At 40.5% G+C, this 14,433-nt stretch overlaps 1 protein-coding gene across 6 annotated transcripts in view; it reads right to left on the bottom strand.

Annotated features, from left to right (window-relative positions):
- Positions 1-877: 877 nt before the first annotated feature.
- Positions 878-14,433, bottom strand: part of ADCY5 (adenylate cyclase 5) — a 184,855-nt gene continuing 171,299 nt past the window's right edge. For 3 of the 6 annotated variants that reach the window (XR_014158736.1, XR_014158737.1, XR_014158738.1), the window contains 9 exons: positions 12,683-12,715; positions 11,780-11,912; positions 10,344-10,607; positions 9,100-9,304; positions 7,262-7,386; positions 6,208-6,283; positions 2,644-2,774; positions 2,372-2,530; positions 878-1,541 (listed from right to left, as the gene is read on the bottom strand). Coding sequence is in view for 3 of the 6 variants with exons in the window: in XM_081870719.1 (XP_081726845.1) it covers positions 1,530-1,541; positions 2,644-2,774; positions 6,208-6,283; positions 7,262-7,386; positions 9,100-9,304; positions 10,344-10,607; positions 11,780-11,912; positions 12,683-12,715 (979 nt within the window). In the remaining 3 variants the exon portion in view is untranslated. Of the gene's footprint in view, positions 1,542-2,371; positions 2,531-2,643; positions 2,775-3,293; positions 6,284-7,261; positions 7,387-9,099; positions 9,305-10,343; positions 10,608-11,779; positions 11,913-12,682; positions 12,716-14,433 lie in introns of those variants that run through there. The other 3 variants (XM_081870719.1, XM_081870721.1, XM_081870720.1) reach the window with 3 other exon arrangements.

Raw genomic sequence — 14,433 nt, forward strand, 5'->3', positions numbered from 1 at the left:
GATGAAAAGAAGTTGACTAGTCTCATCTAGGAAAGAGCCTAACTTCTACTAATTTCAATTCAATTGTCTAAGAAAAACTGTTCTGGGAACAAAGGAAATAAAAAGTACTGGTTGTGGACAACAGATCTATTGTAGAAGAGGTGAGCAACCTGACAGAATCCTACAGTGGACCAAAATAGCCTGCTAGCAGCAGACCAATGAGGGAGGTTGATGGTTATTCATTTCCACCCTCCTCTAACCCTCTGGAGCAGATTTGGGGTTAGCTGCAGGGAGGGAGATGGGGGGGGACCCATGTTTCCTTCCCTATTCCATTGGTGGCCACCTTTGCTGACTCAATGAGCCTCCCTCATTTTGAGGATTATCACTGGATACAACCCTACTAATTTCACCTTAATGAGAAAAGTAAACCTGCTGGATTGCATTGCATCCTGTATGTTAAGTAGCAGCCATGAGAACAAAATGCCTTCACAATGAAGGTAGTTGTGGAAGTTTCCTCATATCCAGATAAAAGTTGTTCAGGGTTTGTGAGGATTTTAGCAGCTGGGGGTTCAAGAGATCTGTACTGTTAGCATCCACTGCCATTCTAAACACACGTCAGTCATGAGATGAGGAGGATTTTCTCCCAGAGACAAACTTAAGATTCAAGAGAAGCCTGTTCTATGTTTACGCTTGTATTTAATAAACTCTACAATCTACTCCCACTGATCTAGGCACAAGCTTTCAGTGTGAAAACTTTCTGTAGAGATTCTAGCAAGAAAGCGACGATGCCAGACTGAAGTTATATTGTCCTACCTACCACATCTCTAATGTTTTATGATCCTCCTAGTCTTTAATTGTAAGAGGTCACCTACACAAAAGTGGTAGGTTTTTTTCAGTATTCTCCCGCACTACTTGGAACACCCCTGCCCTTGAATTAGATGCTGTACCCCAGAAGTGGCTGACTGTTTTTGTCCCAGCGGCAATTTTGACCCTTGACTAACCTCTGGACAGTGGCCACCCAAAACCATTGCATGCACACACAGGAGCTCCCTAAAACTACATAGATCAGCAGAGGAAGGGTTAATCACCCTCTCCCTGCTCATCAAATGATTGCTAGGGAGATTTGCACCCACACCAGAGTGGTGAGCTCTACCCACTGTAGTGCTAGGTCTATTTTTTTCTTTCTGCCACTGCTGCCAAAATGGATGAAGCTTATTGGAGGTGTGGGTAGAGGCAGATCAGGCCCTAGATCTGGAGGTCAGACATTATTTTGAAACCACATGCAAGTAATGTGTGAAGTAGCCCAAGTATATTTGTTGTAGACCCAAATGTTAATAACGATACACACAAATTCTTCATTTATCATGATAGGAATACAAACAGTCCTAAACTGGGTCTTCCAGTTGCCCTGGTCTAGTTGTTGTTCTTGTATGTTATGTTTTCTTTACCTTCATGATAATTTAAAATATAAGTAAAGGAACTCCTCCTGCCAAATGAGGGAAAGACTCACTCTGGTTGCCATGGGACGCTGTGTATGATGACTCTGGGCATCAGTTTCCTAGCTGCAAAATGGGAATACTGATCATTTCAATGAAAAAGTAAAGTGCTTTGTAGAATAAAAGTGCTGTATAAATAAATGCAGAAGCAGCTATAAGATGGTCAAGACTTCTGAAGTGAGGTCACTGCAACTTACACAGGGGTCTTTGTGGATTTTTTTTTATGAAGGTGTTTATCACAGCCAACACTTCAAGATTGGGACATTAATGATATATACTTTAGGATAGAGGGGTGGTGGGTATACAGCTAGCACTATAGGCAATTGGAGCCTGCCCTAAATAATTTCATGTCTGTAAAGAGTCATAGCCAAGGGCTGAGCATGAAGATGTTCAGGGCATGCAACTTTGCTGAGGCTCTGACTTCTCCAAAAAGTAGTAAGCCTTCATCTTGGATTTCATACATGTGACTAGAAGCACTGACATAAAGTATGCTTACAGATGCATATTGCAGGCACACAATCCAAGGGTGAAAAGCTAGCAGAATTTGTTTAAGGATTAAAAAAAATCCCATCACAGAACACAGTGTTATCTATCATAAGTCCCATTAAGTGACTGTGCTGGATTGTGGCCCAATTTGGGGGGGGGGGGGACTAGGAAAGATGCTGAGAGTTATGCAATAACAAATGATTTAATTATCCTAACTGAAAAGATCTATATCTAGCAATCCCCCTAATGATGTGTTATGTAATGGCTCCCATGATTTCTAAGTGCAAATCGTGTTCATGACCATACTCTTAGCTAGCATCTAAAATATTCCTCATCTGTGCTGGAGACCACCACTGTGCTTAAAAAATTAACAACTAAGGGCAATTTGCCTGTCTGCTTTCCCCACTCACCTTAACAGGGACTAGCACAAGGAAAAGCAGCATGCAGGGACCCCACTGATGACTTAAATATGAGTTCAGGATGAGTTTCTCCCTTATTGTTGAGCCAGCAACCTTCCCTCCCAATATCTAGAGACTACCTTCAGAGATATTGAGCACCTGTGTTATTATCTTAAAACAGAAGAAAATATGTTACAGTGATCGGAAAATATAACCAGTTCATTTCAGAGTATTTTATCCTAACAATATACAGCCAAGCACCATAATTTCAAACAGAGACTTACCATTCCAGTGAAGGAGATCCATATGTGGGTGAAGGCTCCTCTACATGCACAGGTAACATAGATTGAATCGGGCACTTCTACGTAAATCCAATTCTGCACCACGTTGCTCATCTGTACTGAATTACCCAGACCTGTATTTAAATGCAGATGGCTATGCTCCTGTGCACACACAAAACTACTAGCTCAATTAGTTGAGTAGGACTAGACCACAGCCTACTGCTTCCAGCTGCCAAAGTTCTCCCTAAAATACAGTTTTGTTGAATCTGACATACAAATGAAATATCCAAATCAGCTCCTTCATTTAGAACCCAGGGGCTGAGATTAATAACCACCTTCGCTGTATTCATCTGAATATTTTACCATTTTTCATCCAGTCACAGAGAAGTGAAGAGGCGCCATTGTACAAAGTCCATTCTCTCCTTTCTGTGATGCAGCAGGCACAAAATATCATCCAGAAATTCATAGGTGAGCAGGACTATTTGTTGGGACAAGTTACACAAGTCTGGACCTGCCTTACTGAACTGATGAAGCATACCTTTGTGGTGCACAAAATTCTATTGTTACTCCCACCACAAAACATTAAATTACATTCCTACTTAATTTTGTAGCTTTTAAAAAACCAACCAGACTCTAATGAATAAATAGAAACATTCACAAGTGAAACAGTGTTTTAATATAATTGTTAAATTACTTAAACAGATTGCAATTTCCATGGGAAATCATAACTGTATCACCTTTTGCAAGAGCCAGAAAAAAGACTGCATACCCCTTGAAATGATCCTGACACAGTCATCAATCACAGTCAGAGATACAGGTAACTGAAAACTGAATTGACAACACAATTGCGCAAGGTGGTCTGCTCAAATGTTAAGAATGCACATTTCAAAGCAGGAGGCAAACCTAAAACAAAATGATCCTATATTGTGCTATTAATTAAAATTTGGAAGTGGTAAATGACGGTAAGAATGAAGGGTGGAAGGTGATGAAGAACAAGCTGCAGTACTGTGTAAATAAAGACCTTTGCAAATCAAATGGCATTTCTTGAAAAGGTTCAAAAATATAGTACAAGGACAGACTTGGCAGTTTTCTAGGAATCAGGCAACTATACTATCCAAGGGTGTGCCCTATTAGAAAGGGAGGGGATGAAAGGAAAGTGGGATGCTACTGACACACTAGTCTGAAACAGTTTAATAGCAATATTACACATATCACTGAAACCATGGATTTTACCTTATTTTTTGGTCAAAGGTGACACTAACCCCCGCCCCCTCTCCAATGTCATAATTGCCAGTGCTGGGTAATCATTAGGTAATGGAAATTCTGCCCTGAGAAGAGTGGAAAAAGTATGTGTCAAAATGTTTGAGTCATTTTTGAAATTGCCAAATTCAATATCAAAAGTTTTCCCCTACTGAAATATAAAAATATAGGTTTTTATGCTTTTATACTTTTTAATAAAATATGAAGGGGACCTTGATTTTAAAAGTTGAAAATGTGTTTAACTCACTTATACATTTATTAACAGTCCCCCTCTTGTTTAAAAAATAAGTATTGTTCAGCAGGATAGGCCACATCATTATCTTTAGAGAATCAATCAATACATATGTTTTATTATGGAAAAAAACTTGCCAAAGTCTTCAAACTGAAATTCATAATATATGAAATGGAATTCAGCTCCCACAATATCAATCCAGAAGAGTAAAATTTCTAGGTAATATTCAGCGGCACTTACTTGTACCGACAGTTGTTACATAATATGTAAACATTCTTTCAAAAAGAAATTCTTGATTTGATTGTTGTTCCTCTTATGCTACTGTCCAGAGGCACACTTGAAGTGGCCTCAGGCATAATACCCTTGGTCAAATAACTTTCAGAATTTTGAATACACAATTTACCTATTGCATTCAGCTCCTTCTGACGTTAGGAATGAGCACAGCTGTTCTCATTCTTCCTATTTCATCTTTGTCTAACTGTAGGTTTTCCTCACTTTATTTCCTCTTTAAAAAATCAAACTTGAGCCCCTGCATTATTATTATTACTTCAGCTTGTTTTCTGGACTGTACAATATTTATTTGAAAACTGCCAAGTCTGCAACTCATAGATAATGAAAAGAATATCAAACAATTCTATAGCTTATATACACCTCCCAATGTACCTGGCGTCCGATCCAAAGAACTCTGAGCTCAGCAGAAGACTTCACACCCATTGCTGGACTCATGGAGACAAACAGAGCTGCAGGGCAGAAATATCCCATAGCCCTGATCAACCTTCCGACAGGGAAACAGAAGTGCTTGAACTCAGCCTGGGTGCCCGTTCCCTTCTTCCTAACAGTGACTATCAGCTTCTGTGTCAAGGGCTGACTGCCTGATAAGGGATTCAGGATTGTGTCAAGGTGCCCCTGCTCTTGTCCTGCCTAACAGTTGACAGGTGCTTTGCTGGGTGCTCAGTTCTGGATATGAGTCTCCTTCAAACAGCTGTTCTGTGAACTTCACTACAACAGAGCTACACATAGATCGCTGTTGCTCCATTGGGGCAACCGTTTAATACACAGAACGTTCAAAATATAGAATTTTGGTGTATTTCTTAGATCTCATAATCTTCCATATTAAAAAATACAAAAAACTGCACCTCAAAACCAACAACCCTACACATTTCAGAGAAATCTCCTTGTGTTTCTCCATGTGTTTCACGTTGGCAGCTAGTCTTTCATGTGTAAACCAAAATATGCTGAACAGAAGTGAGAAGGCCTCCTCATTTAATAAATATGCTTGAAGCATCATTTCCCCCTCACCTTAAGAACTATTTCTCTCCTTTCGCTTTCAGTATATCAGTTCTGGTAAAAAGAAGGAACCTCCTATCTGTGTAAGGGTAGGGATGGCAAGAGTACATAACAAGGCATCTTTTCCATTAAAAAACCATTACTGGTGATGTCATTAAAAAAGGCCCTTTTTGTAGAGCAATCGTGGGTGGTGTTTTTAATTTCAAAAGTCCACTCAAACAGCTAATAAGAGAACAGTGGCACACTTCAAGGAGTTAACAGCATAGACCAGAAATACTACGAGACTGCACAGCCTTTCCAGAGTAATGCTGTTCCTTTTTGTCCTTTTGTTGCAATGAATCAAACTTTCTTTCAACCAAGTAAAAAACATTGTGTTGCTTCAAATAAATACTTAAATATCTTAAGTCCTGTGTAGCAGCCTCACTGAAGATCTCAAATCCACGTCTTCATTTCGAATTCCATTCAGCAAAAAATCTTTGGTCAATTCATTTACACTCAACCTAGAAAAAATCCACAGCAGTGCTAGGTAACTTCCGAATGGTGTGCCACATAGCCCAAACTGTGTCCCCCCCCTCCCCCACTTCTTGCACACACTCCTGCTAGGAAGGCATCATATGAAATACTCAACTGTGCCTTGGTATTAGATTCGCTGCTAAGCAGCAGCAGATTTTTTTTACCAACTCGTATTTAAATCAAACTGAGCCATTCTTGAGTCATTCTTGCCCACTGCTGTTAACTTGCCAGTGGGGGGCCTTCGTTTAGGAAGTAGGTGGTCATTTCTCCTTTACCTTTGACCTTAACAACCCCTCGGCATTCTAGTTGATAGTTGTTGACTGTTAAAACTTGGTACATGTCTGTGGTCACCTGTGGAGTTTTAAAAAGAATGGATCAGAAAAGAGTTGAATAAATTGCAATTGACACAATTCAACACAAGTCTGGTATTCTCAAGCAGCGCTGATGGAAGAAGCACTGTCATTTCACTAAAAATTACTATGATTGCACCCATAAGAAAAAGGGCTGATGACATTAAAAGTGAATTTCAGATCATTTCGGAGAAAGACTCATAGTATTCACACGTCCCCTTGGGCTCCTAAAAGGACAATGGCAAGTCAGAGACATGTGAGTAAGGAGAAGGAATAGGTGAATCTATCAATTTTGGTTTCTCTCAGTATCTTGTTTTTCAGCTTTGACAATGCCAATCACCTGTTGTAGAGGACAAGAGACTGGATCAAGTTTCCCATTCTCTTCCCACCCTGTGAGCATGATCCATGTTAGCTCGAAATTGGGCCATCTCTCTCAAAGAGATAATAAACAGTGTGGACTATAACTGCGTGAATAATGTACTAGGTGGCTAAGTGTTCAAAGCACAGTATCACATAGGTATGTATCTCTGGATCAGAGCAAGGTGAATTATCCCATCTTCTGGTTATCGCTCAGCAAGAACAACATGAAAATACTCAGGGGGTTTTACAAAAGAAGAAACAGATGCAGAGGTTCACAAGGAGCTCTGTTCTGTACTCCATGTTACATGATAACATAGATTCCTTCATATTTCACCCCCTACCCCCAACACAGAGATGAATCACTAAGCTGGATAAAACATGAAATATGTAAAGTAAGAAAGGAGGACAAGTTACATGGATCTGAAGTGACTTCATGTGTCAGCTGCCATATTTTGTATGCTTGGTTAAAAGTTTTTGCTTGGGGTGGTAAATATCTACCCCCAAGTAGAATACATAAAATGTACATATAGATTACTTCTCACTTCTACTAGTGGCTTGTGTAAATACTCATAGGAGAGAAAAAAAAGTTTTAGGGAGGAGAGGTGCCAAGAAGACTCACCTGAATCCTGTCGGGCACTCCTGTGCTGTCCATTCGGCTAGCTACATTCACAGTATTCCCCCAAATATCATACTGGGGCTTACGTGCGCCTATGACCCCAGCTACTACTGGGCCAATATTGAGCCCTAGCAAAGAAATAGTATGGAATTAGACATGAGTGTATAAAGTACATCTTATAAGTTATCACTACCAGATCACATATGCAGGAGCACTGCAACTATCTGATTCCTCCCCAGGCATAAATTGACCATAGCTAATTTTTGAATGGCCAACCTTTTGAGGGCTATATGACAAAACGTGCCATGATTCTATGATCAGGTATTATTATAAATGAACAAAGTTTTAAAGCAGACTCCATATGGTGGCTGTAAAGTGTGTAGCACTCCTAAGACTTTGAAAGATTACCAGTTGAGAGTGAGGTAAATTTATCCAGTGCTACCTTCCCTGGTCTTTGAAATCTGTGATATCAAAGATTTGTAGGCTTTGAAATTTGTGATATCTGCATATAAATATCCTACACTGATGATTTCTCTGCCTGTTGTAGCAATTGCAATGCACCACGCTAGATGCTGTAGGATTTTTATTGCATGCATATATAATTTTATTGTATTACAATTTGAATTCCATAGAAGTCATACGGCAAGTGTTCTTCACAGGCACACCTCAGACCATCTGAATGAAGCTTAGGGACCACAGTTTGGGAACCCCTGTCCTACACTATCTAACTGCTTCTCAGAAAACTCACTGGAGCTTATTTTTTACTTGATATCAGTATACTGTATCTTGATATCCAGAATTATGAAGATGAGTAACAGTGTGCCAAGAACACTCATGCTCTACACTCAAAAAAAATGATCTATAAAAAATGTTATAAAATCTGCTTCTTTGGCAGACGTTCTCAATTTACACATTACATTCTAAGCTTAGTTGGTCTGTGGAGCATGGAGCATACCTGGAGTAAGAAGCCTCACTCCAGACATCCTTGTGAATCAACTGACTGAACCTGAGGCATTCCCAGTGAAAGAGATAAAAATGTAGCATATAAGAAGTGACTTGCTGGATCAGGCCCAAAGGCCCATGTAGTCCAGCATACTTTTCTCACAGTGGTCAGCTTCAAAAAAGGGGCCTGAATGCAAGATGGATGGCCTTGTCGGTTTTGACTGAGTGGAAAGACGTACGGGTGCTTGACTCAGTTCATCCCAAGCAATGGTGATGGCTCTAGGAATCCAGTAATAATAATAATAATAATAATAATAATAATAATAATAATAATAATATTTTATTTATACCCCGCCCTCCCCAGCCAAGGCCGGGCTCAGAGCGGCTTACAAGCAATAATAAAAACAAGATGAATGATTACAAACTTAAAAACAAAAATAAAATAAGTAAGAATGAAGGAACCCAGTGTCAAGCACCTGCATGCATGCTGATTGGCCTTACAGGATCAGGTTGAAAGAGCTCTTGCTCTGCCTCCACTTCAAGTGTGTGTGCATTTATCCATTTCAGATTCAAATAGGAAAAACAGTTTTCCAGTGTTCTACAAAACAGTTGTAACAGCCATGTCCTTTCTAAAGCACTAATGTGGGCAGAAAGCTAATTTTGTTTGGCTTTAGATCTTCCCATGTTCAATTGGCTACTAACCTCCAGTTGGGAATGTTATGTAATGGGGTCAAATTTCTGCAGGAAACACAACCAACACTGCAGATCAAGAATACTCCATTAAGTGCTAATTTAATTCAGTAGAGGCAGCACCAATTAACACGTGGCATTTGCACTTTTAACCACAGAGGAAATAATCCAGAAGCATAACACCATAACACCATAACAAAGGCATTTACCTATTTTCATCTGGAAGTTGTTGAACGAATGCTCATTGATGTATTTCATTTGATCCATTAACCTCATTGCAAAGTCAGCCAGGGCCTTGATGTGTGACTTGCCCACTTTGTCATAGGTGGAATCATTGAGGCCTGAAGCAGCCATATATGTGCTGCCTATAGTTTTGATCTTTTCCAGCTGTCGGAACTGGTCTTCGCTTATAATCTGCAGAGGCAACAAAGGAACGAAGTTATTGAAAAGGACACGTGTAAATCAATATACACTGTTTGAGTGATCTGTATAAGACCCAGATATGATCATGCACACTGTAGCTTGCATAACACATGTTCTAATGTGCTTCCCATATGAAAAGAAAGTTCATGAACTGTTTTGATCCTGCACAGAGACATGATGGTGTCTTAGACCCTATTTTTGCTTCTTCAAATTGATAAGGAAAGAAAAATAAGATTTGCACTAGGATGTCAGGTCACGGGATGCAATGCCCTTTCAGTTTGGATCTACATCACGTCCTGGCATGAGTGTATCAGTACTTGCTGTCAGGTGACTGAGTTAGGACCATTTGCACTTTTAATCATAGATTTCTGAGTAATAAAAGCAACAGTGGCCAGTGCCACTGTAACTGGTAACCATAGAGGAGGTAGAACTTTCCTAGGAGCCTCTGCACAAGCATGAGACCATTTCAGCTGACCTGGACAAATTATTGTTTCGACTGCTGCACTTACACAGATCCATGGGAGCAGAGCATGAGGTGATTAAAACAGCTGTTGACCAGGAAAATAAGTCAAAAGACTAGGATACCAAGAACTAGGAAACTAGATCTATGAGCTGAGGAAGGCTTGCAAGCCAGGTAGCTTTCTGGGTCCTACCCATAGCCATGGATGAAGAGTTTATTTAGGAGTGTATTGCAAAGGCTCAGCAGCACCTTTCAGTATATAGTACTTCTAGGAAAGAAAAGTGTAGTACTGAGATATAGAAAAAAAAAAAAAGTGTAGTACTGTATTTCTATTGATACCTCTGGCATATGAAAGAAACCTAGCACATAAAACACAAGTGTCAGAGACGACTGGTGTTGTGTGCATCAGGACAATACAAAAGGGTCAGTCATAGATTCACAGCATTGTAGAGTTGGAAGGGACTCCAAAGGCCATCTGGTCCAACCCCCTGCAATGCAGGAATCAGTTAAACATGAACTAGACCACACTGAGGTTTAACTCTTTTTTAAAAAAAAAGAAAACTTGCTCACCTCATCAAAGTCAGCAATGATTTCATTGAGAAGCCTCAAGCATTCCACTCCTTCATTGTTGGCCTCTAACTCTACATAGAATTCTGAGAAGTTGCTGATGGAAGCAAACATGACAGCCACACACTCGCATGACTGGTAATAGAGCTCATCATTCCTCCGTTCCTGTGCAAGGAAGTGGGCTGCCACATCCTTTGGCAAGATGTTATGGAGAAGGCGTCTGTTGTAGGCCTGCAATTCCTCCATTTCCTCCTTTTCTTCAGTAGCCTGAAAAGGGAGAGAGGAGGAGAGAGAAAAAGATGCAGCCTGCAAGTCAGGTTCATTTATGTGGCAAATGGACTGGAAGCATAAACAGTGGACACACAACTTTTGTGTGTTTAGCTTGAGCGGTTGCAGCTCTATGGACTTGACTGGAAGAAAGGGGCGAGGGGAGATACCATAAGGGGGTGGGAGAGCAGGGGGAAAATGTCAGCAATCACACCTGCCATTGCATTAACCCTGGTGCAAGGTGTAGAGGCCTTGAGAGTATGTGTGCAGCTTTTGGAGACAGAGCAGAGGTGGCTGGATAGACTTTAATTGTTTTTAAAGGGTTGTTTTGACTATGCGATTTTGGCTTTGTGTGCTATCCCTGGAAAATAACTCTTGCATAAGTTGCGCATCTATTGTATAAGGCCGTGGTTCCCAACATGGGGCACATGCCCCGCAGGGGGGCAATTTGATTTTTAAGATTTTTAAGGAAGCCTAAAAGGCCATTAACTGTTAATAATTCGAGAATGAGTCATTAACAGTTAATGGCCTTTTAGGCTTCCTCCTCATGAATAGGAGTTCACTTTTTGAACAATACCGTAATTATATGTCATGGGGGAGGGCATCAGGATTTTAGAGTTGCTTAGGGGGGGCAATTTAATTGGGGGGGGGGGTTAATTCGAGAATGAGTTATTAACAGTTAATGGTCTTTTAGGCTTCCTCCTCATGAATAGGAGTTCACTTTTTGAACAATACCGTAATTATATGTCATGGGCATCAGGATTTTAGAGTTGCTTAGGTGGTGCATGGGAAGAAGCAAGAAGAAGTGGTGCATGGGTGGTGCAAGAAGAAGCTGGGAACCACTGGTATAATGTCTAAGATGTAACCCATCAATACATGCTAGCAACAGAATGTGATTTTGCACACACTAAGGGTGCCTCCGTCCAAACTATATGCATGGGATGGATACACACATGCATGGACAGTATTCTTTACAATACAATATAAAACAAAACTAAGAGCACAATCTTTGTGATCCTCAGCTAAAATTGATACCATAGGAGTTTCCTTTGTGCCAGTGCTTCTAGCTCGATATAATTTATGAGCACAGTACGATAACACATTAACAGCGTGAATAGCAACTGTTTGCTGATTATAAATGGCATTTTAACATTACACTCAAAAACACACACCTGAAGCTTCCAGAGGAAATCAAGTCTTGCTGTGGATTCCACTTGCTGCGCATGAAGATACACCGCCAAGACAAAAACAGTGATAACTACGGGAGTCACAATCTTCAAGGCCACCCTGGACACACTTGGAGGACTATGCAGGAAAAGAAAATATATAAATCTCTGGAAGTTCTAGGATGCCAGTTGCTAAACTGGAGGAGTACGTACAATTCAAAGCAAGCAATTTCTTGACCTCTTTGTGTAGCAACAGGCTGATCAAGGGGTGGGCTCTAGCTGCTGACCAATAAAATCCACTGACTATTTTATTCTGTGCAACTCTGAATCATTTAGTTTTTGCTTTTGATGCAGCGTGAACAGCAAAGTCCAGGTGGCCATCTTTTACTTTGCACGAGGCCGCCCCATCAATCTTTATTTTTTGTGTGCTTCAATGGCTCTAGAAGTGAGGCACACTGTATCAAAACTGCCTCTTAGGCAAGGAAGGGAGACAAAGGGCCACAGCAGAGTCAATTCATTCCATTACTAAATCATAGGGGATTTGTGAGAGACCACTAGATTCTATTCTTTTCTCACACTCTCCCTGCCTTTATGAGGTCAAATTCTTCTTACCCTTGAATACAACGAAGGCTAGGTAGCAGTGCTACTAACTGTGATTGACATTAATTTGCATTTCAAGTTTGTTTCAAATTCAAACTCTGGCAAGCATTCAAAATGGTTAACAGTGCTTCAGACAGCAAGGGAGGGGACTTGTGTTTGAGAAGAGAGGGGTGTGCCCATCCCATATCCCTTAAGCACCATTAAAGGATGAGCCACATTATGTCTGCAACAACCCAAACCCACCAATGGCTGAATCCACTTAATATTTTTTAAAGCAACCTCAGGCTACCTGCCCCCTCAGTAACTCACCATGTTCCATTCTCAGTCCCATTGGAAAATACTCTGAAATAGCAAGAGATATGTTTTAGACAATGTACATAGATTGCTATGCTATATTTATAAATCACTGACGCCATTGCTTTCTTCCCAATTCCACATTTAGTGCCTTCCCGCTGTGGGTTAAACCACAGAGCCTAGGATTTGCCGATCAGAAGGTTGGTGGTTCGAATCCCTGCGATGGGGTGAGCTCCCATTGCTCGATCCCTGCTCCTGCCGACTTAGCAGTTCGAAAGCACGTCAAAGTGCAAGTAGATAAATAGGTACCACTCTGGCAGGAAGGTAAACAGTGTTTCTGTGCGCTGCTCTGGTTCACCAGAAGCGGATTAGTCATGCTGGCCACATGACCCGGAAGCTGTACGCCAGCTCTCTCGGCCAATAAAGTGAGATGAGCGCCGCAACCCCAGAGTCGGTCACGACTGGACCTAATGGTCAGGGGTCCCTTTACCTTTACTTTTATACCGCTAGGAGTATAAGCAATGAGCCAGGAACACCCTGGTTCAGAGCTCAGATTGCCTTATCAAGCAATCATCTTCTAAAGAATACTGAAATAATATATGTGAAGAAGTCTGAACACTAATGAGATATGATATAAAAATTTTCCTCCTCCTCATTACTATTATGATTATGCTGTTTCGTTTATTTGTTGCACAAGCTGCCTTTTTAATTTTTCAGTATTCTTCCCAGCTGGCAAGGAACTGCTGACTTTGGATTAAAATCAAGGTGTACATTTCACTGCTCCAATGCTATCCAAACAAAAGTGCCTCTCTAATACTTCAGCCAGTTCAAAGGTCCATGTCTCTTCTGGATCACTTGCCCGATGTTAATCAAATGAACATGTGTGCAAAGTACTCCATTTAAATTACAGGGAAGTTGTTTTATATGTCTCTGTGTTCATTGTTCTGAAATGCATGATGGATTGCAGCAACAGGAGGGATCCCTAATGCCCCTTGTGACACTAGAATCAAAGCCTCAAAGCATTCACTTTATTGCAGGTCCTGCTGCAATTTCAATGGAACATGTTTCTGAACATGGTTAAGATCACCGTTCTTTTTAAAAAAGTTCATACACCTACACAGAGTTCCACGGAATTCAGGGTGCCACATATTTTAAAATAAAGACATTTAGGATTGAGTGTAATAATCAACTGCTCCACAAAATCAGTGCTACTATTTTTCACTTTGAACACTATGTGGAGCCATAACCACTTCCTAAAATTTTCTTCTACTTGCCTTTCACTACAATGAAAGAGGATCGCTTTTTGACTTTGAGCTTGATTATCGTTGAAGTGAGGAGTCAAGGGAAATTGGCACATTAATAGGATGTTATAAAACAAAGCTGCCTGGACAAGTTAAGAATTCATTCCGTAACTTGAATTAGGGGATTCAAGTGCAGGGAATTCTGCACTTAGGGAATTCCGCAGTGAGGCTGCAGAAAAGAGGAGATAAAACGTGGTAAGTTGGAATCTGCCCACATAAAGCTGGATTCTACCCTTTGTTTGCAAATTTACTGCCTCATTCTAGATGGTACTGGAGAAGCAGGGAGTGCCTTGAAATCTAGTTCCTTCATATTTATTCACTGAACATTTTTTTCTTGTATTTTGTCAGAATTTTTTATCCAAGTCGTATCACCAGATCACTCCAGCAGAACCAGATACTTTATAATCCAATTAACATAGCTCCTGTTCCAGTTCTTCTGCCCTTTCGTTTTAAATTTATTTTTTA

The sequence above is a fragment of the Podarcis erhardii genome (assembly GCF_964252035.2).
Source record: "Podarcis erhardii genome assembly, chromosome: 1".
Classification (NCBI taxonomy): Eukaryota; Metazoa; Chordata; class Lepidosauria; order Squamata; family Lacertidae; genus Podarcis; species Podarcis erhardii.